General features: G+C 35.0%; 1 protein-coding gene across 1 annotated transcript; it reads right to left on the minus strand.

The window, feature by feature from the left end:
- Positions 1-1,544: 1,544 nt before the first annotated feature.
- LOC129260862 (thyrotroph embryonic factor-like) lies at positions 1,545-9,376 on the minus strand. The gene is made up of 3 exons (XM_054898855.2): positions 9,076-9,376; positions 6,972-7,331; positions 1,545-6,132 (listed from the first exon to the last, which is right to left on the minus strand). Exons 1-3 carry the CDS (start codon positions 9,185-9,187, stop codon positions 5,696-5,698), a joined length of 909 nt encoding a protein of 302 aa, XP_054754830.1. The 5' UTR covers positions 9,188-9,376; the 3' UTR covers positions 1,545-5,695.
- Positions 9,377-9,657: the final 281 nt, after the last annotated feature.

Genomic DNA, 9,657 nt, shown 5'->3' on the forward strand with positions numbered 1-9,657 from the left:
ACTACAACTTTATCATTGAAAAACAAGAAAATTTTATTGCTCAAGCATTCAGCTAAGAGACTAGAAATTGTCGATATGTATTGAAACGCGCGCGCCCCTCACATTGCAAGCACTGACAGTGGCACACCCCTGGATACATCCCCATGCATGTTATTTGTTCGGGTTTCTTGCAATCGGTTCAATTTCACGTGTAGATTCAGGTGACCTAGATAAAAAGCAATACAAAATTTACTGTGTGATGTCAAGGGTTTTCTGTTACGTAATGTTGCAACATATTTGTTTGATATAAATATAATGGTGACTACACCAGTTAAGGTGTTTTTTTCATATCTGAAAAGCAGTTATAGATCAGGGGCCTGTAACACAAAGCTTAGCGAACGTCTTTGACTTTTTTCGATTGATTTGTATTGAATACATTGCATAATTAATCATAAAAATAAGCGTACTATCAATCGCTAACCTTTGTGTAACGGGAATCCGGTTAGTGGACGGGCTATCATATACTATGCTGACCTAGCATAAATTAGTTGGACTGCTAAAAAAATCATTTTCATTTTTTCTTTTCATCCAGGAGCAAATGATATCACCTTGAAACCTGAACATTGCACTGCCAACCCAACCAGTTGTGACCATCAGAAAGGGCAGCAAATGTCGAAGGGAAAGAGAGAGAGAGAGGGGGGGGGGGGAGAGAGAGAGAGAGAGCGAGGGGGGGGGGGGGGAGAACAGAGCACTGAAATCGTGCCCATTCCAATTTGGGGCGCCAAAACCACAGGCGCGCCGATGGTCTCGTTGGTTTTTCATCCACCTCCAGATTGAATAAACGTTTAAATGCTGAAGGCGGAGGGGGGGGGGGAATCCCATATCCATTATCTAACAAGATATAAAGAAAGAGGTCTTGTGGTAAATATACTCAACCTCTCGAACTCCAAATAAAAAAGTGATCAAATTAGAGGTATTAAAAAAGAGTTTTCTCAAAACTCAGACTTCTATTTTGTCAATGGAAGTAATGAGTTCTGCCATCAAACTTGAGAATTAAAGATATCAAGCTATTGACATTAGTTAAGGACTGTTCAAAGAGGTGAAAAATATATTGAACATTATTGGGGGATGGTTTGAATAGTCTAATCCTTCAAAGAATTACAGAGGATTTTTTTTTTTTTTTATGTGAGTGACATGTGAGCTCTCTTATTGGTCATAATTATGTACTATAATAAAAAAAATTGTTGAGTTTCATTTATCTAACGAGTCATGAAAATGTACATGAAATGATGTGTCTAATGGCATATCACATGACATATGGAAGAGCTGCTCACATAGGACTTCAAAATATTAAAAAATACATTCTTTGATGGATTTTTGCCAAGAATCCTCTATTGTTTGGAAATAGAATAAAAATTTGATGAGTTTCGAAGTTACCTAACTTTACCTCTTAAATCATAGAGTATCACTTCTTTTCTTTTTAAACATCTAACATAAACTTTCAAGCAACAGCTTGCACCATTCAAAGAACACACACATATCATAACAAAAGAACATGAAGATAGTGCCATATACATGAATATATTTATATATACTTTCCACATCATAGTCAAGCTTAGCAAAATACATCTCTGTATATACACATATAACCCAATGACTAGGCTTTCTTTGTTCCATTACCACTCCTGACAGGAAAAAAAGAGTATCCATCTTCATGGCTAAACATTAATTCAACTTCACATCATAATATGCTACATTTATTATATACAATATACATGTTATGACAATGAATACAGTCATTGATAGAACTAGAACTGGATTAGATTTACAAGTACTCCTCTATTACAATACACAAGGTAATTGGTTTGTGCGATATGATCACATTTTTCTTTTCGAACACAGGAAACTCCAGCAAGACCAAAGATAATTAGCCAAGATCAGCTGAGAAATGGGTTTTAAGGGGTTGGGCAGCTATGCATTCTAGCAGAGTTTTGATAAAGAATCAAATATGGATTGTGGAAAAAACACTTTCCATGAATGATATATTCTTAATGATGAACATTCATGTGATTAATTGCTAAATATAGATGAATACATGCAAACACACCAGAAAAGGTCACTTTGCACTAGGGGTTTTGTCAAAGACATTCAAAGGCGCAATTTGTATTTGTAAAAAATAAAAAAAGACCCAGATGTTTTTTTGCGGGACATCATGTTATAAAATGTTTTAAAAGGGTATGATCATCTTGATATTAAAAGTCAATTCATTAAGCAGTAAAAACTGGTTAAAGCAAATGTAAATAATGGTCAAGAATAATTCAGGAAACTTGAAATAATGAAAATAAGTGAAATTATTCGTGAAGTTCAAAAGTGACACCTTATAAATGTAGTTCTATCAATATCTGTCTCTATGAACTAACACACACACATATTTTAGTTTGATAAAGTTCACTTTAAAATATATACAATACCTGAGACAAATTTGACTCATTATACAAAGCCCTATTTATTCTTTCATGTTTTAAAAAAGTTACCAGCTAAAACCAAAACGGATTTAGCAGTCATTTTCAATTAAACTTAATAACTCTGTGACGTCATGTTCCCCAAGACCCCAACATCAAAATGCATCTACATGTATTTTTGTTTTAAATTACCATTTGATGCAGTTTAACCCACATTGAGTGCAGCGCAGTTTATCCAATTACTTAATTGTAGAAGTAACTATAGGAGACAACCAAAGTCTGGATAACAAGCTCACGGAGTCTGAACACAATTACAGTAACAGCATGTCCAATATACATTTACAAAAATTACAAAGTATCATATGCCTACATTAAACACATAAGTTGGCTATGTGAAACATGATTGTCACTCATGACTGAAGGCCATTATCATTTATAGGCATGACAGATTTCCCATGCATGTGAGTGAATAGGCAATATTTATCATGTTTCCATGATGCATGCATCCAAATTGAACATGAGCTACATATACCTAACCTTGATAGGAGTATCCTGTGATTTTTGTGTGTGTGTTTTCACTCCAAACAAGGCACATTATGATAGTGAGCCATTGAATAAAACTTGTACACTTTTATTACATCTTTTTATATTCCAGTCTCTCAAATGACCAAAAGCAAAACAAGCTTCAATACACTTCCTACTGAATTCATCATGTGATAATTACATGTAAACATTACTATGGTTTACTAGTATAGACCATTTATAGAGTATATTTAACTCAATCTATTACTAATTGTAAATAATTTGTCATGATGATCAATTACGGTATAATTTATCATTATTTCATATACTAGTAGATCAATGAACAATTAATTACTTTTCTTTTTATTCTCTTTATGTACATGTACATGTACAAGAGTAAAATTTAAATAATCCATCATTATTTTAAACTTAGAAACCATTCTCAATCTTCTAATAAAAAACTAGACTTCTGATAAAAATTGTGCATAATTCACACTATAAGAGAAGAGAAGTTTTTGTTAGTTTTAATTTCTCAAGTGTGATCGATGTCAATGCAATGAAGACATTGCACACACAATACAAGCAGCTCTGCTTTTAGTTAGCAAATTTGTCTACAAGATCTATGTTTTCAGTTTGTATACATACATCACACGTTACCCCCATATGTTACACTGTAGATAAAGTACTGGTATTAAAATAATACATGGCTGAAACTCCATAATGTGTAATGGGAGAATACAGTAAATGAACATTCTCCAATTATGTAGTGGTGAACAGTTTACATAAATGCATACATTGTAGTTTCATTAAAATGTGATCTGAATTTTAGTATCAATTAATGTAAATAAATACTCAAAATGCAAATGAATTCAACTAAATTTGTAAAAATTTTGAAAATAGGCTTCAACTATATTGGCATACCATTGCCAATGGTTTCTATGCATATTTATGAATCCTGAATAGGTTTTCAGTACAGTGCTCAACAATAGGCAGACTTGGGATTATAGCCAATTAACCAGACAAATAACCTTTACAGGAGCTAACTGTGTGTGTCCTAGAAGGTTTTACATGGTACGCAGGCATGCACACAAGGAATACCGGGTAAGGAGGGTGTAGGCCTACATGTACTTCTGATAACCCTGGCTTCCTGAGTTACTCAGGCCAAGTCACCCATTTACCTTGTAGTATACTATACATGGAAAAGTACATGTAGATATCTAATGCCTTGTTAATTATTAATTATATACATGTGGACTTGGTGACCTGTGATAACAAACTAGGAAGTGCTAGGGGTACACAGATACAGTATGCCATTTTCCCATGCAAATCTGTTTACTTTGTTATATCTTCTGTAGCTAGATTACTTGAAGATTCATAAGGCGTGTCACTTAGCTTTGACACCAAAGCTTGTTATAAATCATCTGAAATAAACAATTTTGTACAAAAAAAATTGTTTGCTATGGTCTGAAATAAGTTGCCCCTGAATTGAGGTTTCAATTCTGAAGTTACTAGGCATTCCCAAAAAAGTCCCAATCCACTCTTCATGTTCACCAGCAGAATAATGCACTGTTTAGGCCTAAAATTGTGCAACAATACAACTATAAATACATGTTTATAATTCATTATGTGCATTACTAGTTAGACATAAACATGTTTGCACAGCACAAGGCTTGACAGAAATTACATTTAAAGTTTTCATGATAACAATACCGTGCATTAAAAATATATAGTAGTATGATTCCAGCCACAAAATAATTATTTCACACACTTGTGCACACTTGTCACTTGTGTATCAAACATTAACATTTGACTTACCATTGGGTGAAACAAACTTAAAATAGTGCAAGAAAATATTCAGAATCACCCCCTTATCATGTCATATCAATCTTGTTATCATTAATGAAATCATACACATACTTAAAATCAATCATTCATTTTTTAATGGAAAAAATGCAATGCATGTACTGCCAAGAACAAAATCAACAAGAATATAAATATTTAGAATGTCCCCAAGAGTGAGTGCACTTATACTTGATTCCATAATTGAGCTCAGAGTACACATGTACATGTATATTGTAGTCATTGATACCACTGAGTTTTAAACAAACAAATGAACTTGAAAGGAGATATGAACAACATGCATCAGAGAGTTGGTAGATTGTCATTGAACTGCTACCTACATGTACCTCAAAGGTCACCAACCTTTACCAGCCTTTATTCATCAGACCCATTTACACTTTGTAAACAAAAGACTTTAAAAATCAATGGTCTAAGATGACGTTCCCCTTAAGAATCTAAATATTTGTATTCATGGGCAATTTATTTCTAGTTACATGTACAAAGACAAGTTTAAAAATGATACTACAGGTGGAATTTGTACAGTGTCTGTATAAATTCATATGTTTCATCATACCAAGGCAGTTTTAAATTATATAAATCTAATTACTTCCAATTGATTGAACACATTCGCAAAATAATTACCCAATGAGGACTAGAAATAGGAATCACAAGTATCGAAGGACTGAATGGAAGAAAATAAAGTCCGACTGAAATGTATCATCATGGACAAATTGATTCAAAACAAAATAATAGCTGCCAGCTAAAATCTGAAGGAAGGAGGTTTAATATCCCAACTAAGACTGAGTGAACTGATGTAATTACACTGAAAAATGTTTTTACCATCCTTACATTGACCATTCATGAATTTACAGTTATTGGGATGAAACTATGGGCTAGTCCATCTTTGAAGCATTGAGACGCTTTTCATAACTCGCAATGATCTTCTTGAGTGTTGAATTTTCCTTCTTCAGTTCAAGGACATCATCCTTGAGGGCACCATTTTCCTTCTCCAAATAAGCTGCTCGAATGACGATCTGGTTTTCTTTGATGCGCCTTGCATCTCGTGAGCGCTTAGCGGCAATATTGTTCTTCCTTCGCCTCTCCCAGTACTTATCATCCTTCTGTTCATCAGGCACATAGATCTTCCGCGACTTCTTGATCATTGGCTGGGGTTTGAGCTCCTCCTCAGTGAAATTGCAATCCTTTGGATCAAATGTGTCTTGGCCAGGTGCGGTGGCAAGGGCAACATCTGTTTCTGTCAGATTAAATGGTACATTGACGTGCACTGGACTTGGCTCCCTAACTGGACTCATGTCTGGTGGGATGACCACTGTAAAAAAATGATCGTTGTACAAATACAAAAAAAAAAAGCCCTTAGCATCTTGGTAAAAATAAGTTGCACATTATCTGCTTGTCAAACCTATTAGATTGTTCATTGAACATCATCCAGAATTCTTGAAATAAAGTTTATGAAATCTAATGAAAAAGATGCCAATTTTCAAATATGACCAGGCCTTGAATTTTGATATTTTGGGGGGCAAGGCCACTTTTCAAAAGGATATATTTTTAAATTACAGTGCAAATGGGAAGAATTAAAAAGGCAAGTGCAACAAATACATGCATACCCAAGGCTACAATCCAAGGCCATTGAGGCAAATCAATGGGTCATCCAACTCCAAGACCATGGCCTTGGGTAGCCTTGGATCAATTCAAAACCTGGAAAACAGTGGTTAACTTTACAGTTACACTTTCATTTAAGAACTACACAACAGCTCACTGGAAATGGAATCACAATTTTTCCTCTTTCTGATTAGTGTACATGTACATGCCATTCCTGACATTCATGATCAAATGGATTTTGCTAAAGTTATATCCAAGATCTAAAAGAGAGACAGCAGACACATTAATTGCATATTTACATGAACTGAAATTTTTCATAGTGGTTTATTTTTGGTTAATTTTTGCTAATTTCCAATTCCAAATATTCGCTTCTGAATGAGAAAGCACAGCCATTGCTGGAAACTACATGTAAAACAAAACCCAAACAATTACATACATGTGCATGTATAACTTTTCTTTAATTAGCTGAGAATTTCTGTACATCTGAATATGTTCTAAAAAGTGCTTCAAAAAACATAAAACAGTAAAAGAACAGAAAGTGGTCCTTACTTTCTGGGCTGATTGAGTCTGGACTGCTAGGTGGAGGGCTTGGAGTAGGTGATGGGATATTCAAGGCTGCTCTCAAAGACAAAGATTTCTCCTCCGTGGTTGATATCTCAGAAACAGGCAACAAATACTCAGACTGAGAGTCATCATTTTCTGGGGCTTTTTCATTGCTATTGTTCTTTCCTTCTGTGACTGCAATTCCATTCTCTGAGAGGAATTCATCCAGGTCCATGTACTCCAGCTTGAGGTCATCATAGGGTGTCTTCTCCCACAGGGCAGGGCCAAGGAAGGCAGAGGCCACATCCTCTGCTGCATAATCCAAATCAAGGAGTCCTGCCTCTTTGTCTTTCTTTCCATCTTTTTCTAATGAGAAAAAAACACATAGATTTTATTTATATTACGGTACATGTAGTTTAGATTGGATGTCACTCATGTGCTCACATTAAAAATATGCCCCAGATTGTAAAAATATTGTTCACACACACACAAAAAAAATAACGAGTTCATTTTTTAAGACCTTCAACAACAACAAATATTATCAAAAACATGTAGGCCTACACTGTACGTTTACAAGCACAATTTAAAAACTATAACAATTTCCTAACTTTAGATCTAAAACCAGAAAACGTTTCAATCAAAAACATATTTTACTTTTTCATAAAAATTTATACAATAAAATTATATATAGGACATAATTGTTGCATACACATGTATGGGTACATGTAATTGTACACAATCTCAATAGGGAATTTCTGTACAAGGTGAATGGAGAACAATAAATATCAAATGTACTCCAACAAGTGATTTATTCACCTTTTCTTGAGTATCTAAAGACTGCTTTGTTAAAAAAAAAGTGGAAAATTCAAAAATTTAAAAACAATATAAATGTTCATGAAATCATGGAAATAACAAAACGTCGATATGGCTAATTTCCTTGCCAGCCATATGAACAATATAGAATAGCCATATAAAAGAACAAATATACAGTATAGCAATTTATCCAAGCTACATGTAGGAAGACAACATACAGATTACAGTACAAGATACTCTGATAGACCTGGAAACATGACTGCAGAAACAACTGTATTTTTTCCAGTAGATGCAGTATAAAGGTATTAGGCATTTTAAAGGAAAATACTCTTTTGGAGTTGTTTCCATATTTGATATAATTTGAATTTTTGAAATCATGGGGAAAATTGTGTGTGCTGACTTACATGTATAGGGACAAAATGTCAATCCCCCCACCCTAAATTTTTTGTTGATAATGATAACCTTTTCTTTTTTTTTGCTTGTCAAAAAATGTTGGTGCCCCCCCCCCCTAAATTTTTTGGCTTCTGCCGCAAATGGTGCTGAATATGCATGGGATGCAGAAAAAGGACAATTTAAATATAAAACTTTTTTTTTAATTCTCTGAAAGTGTTTCAATTGACAACTTATAATTATAAAAAAAAGATCTAACAAATTAAATTGGTCAGGTCAGCCTCTGAAATTTTCCATATACATAACACATGCAAGTTCTTCTTATTATTTCCCCATATTTAATGCATTTATTTCATTTTTGATGGTTTCAAACTATTCTCCCATCGGCCAACCATATCTAACAATCATGTTTGTACTGAACCAATACCAACAGTACAGTGCGAATTCGAGTACCAGGCACTATCGTCGTGTCATCGGTGAGCACAAACGAAAACACGTTTCCAAAAACGTGACTCTTGGATGCATGGGGAGCTCCCGCGCATGTCGATACACACCACATCGCTGTACACACACCGTACCGTACTGCGCAATAGACCGCGATCGCCGGCGTTTGACCCAATAACACTACAGTTAACCCAAATAAAAGCATGGTTTAGCTCATAATCCTTCTACATCACTCAACGTAATGAAAAAATACTAATAATTTGAATATGAGCTATTTGAATATCATAAAATGTGTTTATTTTTTACATTAGAAATGGTTTGAATCTGCTTGTCAATTATGGGAAGTATTTATGTTGACAACTACACCACAGCAGCATGTCGTACACAACACGGGCTACACGCCCAATACATATGCATTACATCGCATACATACACACAACGAAAAATAAGTGAAGAATCTCACCGTTGTTATTGCCTGTTGGAGGCTGTAAAAAACTTGGGTTTTCCAGTAGTGACTTAAGCGTAATTCCACGAATATCACTGAGACGCTCCTCCATGCCTTCCATAAAATCCATGATTATCCAAGAGGGTTGGTGACTGCTTTAAGAAGGAAAAAAATGATGACTGTTCTCCGGTCTCCAGCTCCACGAGCGACGTTGATCTTCCTTTTTCTGATAATGAACCAATGCGTGCGCGCGCGCAAACGGAGCCGGCGCGTGCGCGCGAGGTCGCGTACGCGTGCGGTGTTGCCACTGATCTCAGTGGTGGGCGCGGCCCGTCGATTGAACGTACGCGCCGCCAAATCTGATTGGGAGAAAGTTCACCCCTTCGAGCATGTTTCACCCAGACAAAAAAAGTTTATTGTAAAAATAGCAAAAAATTATAAAGAAAATTTAATTTTTTTAAATTTGCGACATCATATTATTAGAGCAGCTTCCCATGTATAGTAAATTAGAAAAATAAATCAATCATTTTCTCAGGAAAATGAAAATGGGTTTTATTGTATTCCGTATATACCTTCAGCCGGGATCGACCTTCAGTATGG

The sequence above is a fragment of the Lytechinus pictus genome, unplaced genomic scaffold (assembly GCF_037042905.1).
Source record: "Lytechinus pictus isolate F3 Inbred unplaced genomic scaffold, Lp3.0 scaffold_19, whole genome shotgun sequence".
NCBI lineage: Eukaryota > Metazoa > Echinodermata > Echinoidea > Temnopleuroida > Toxopneustidae > Lytechinus > Lytechinus pictus.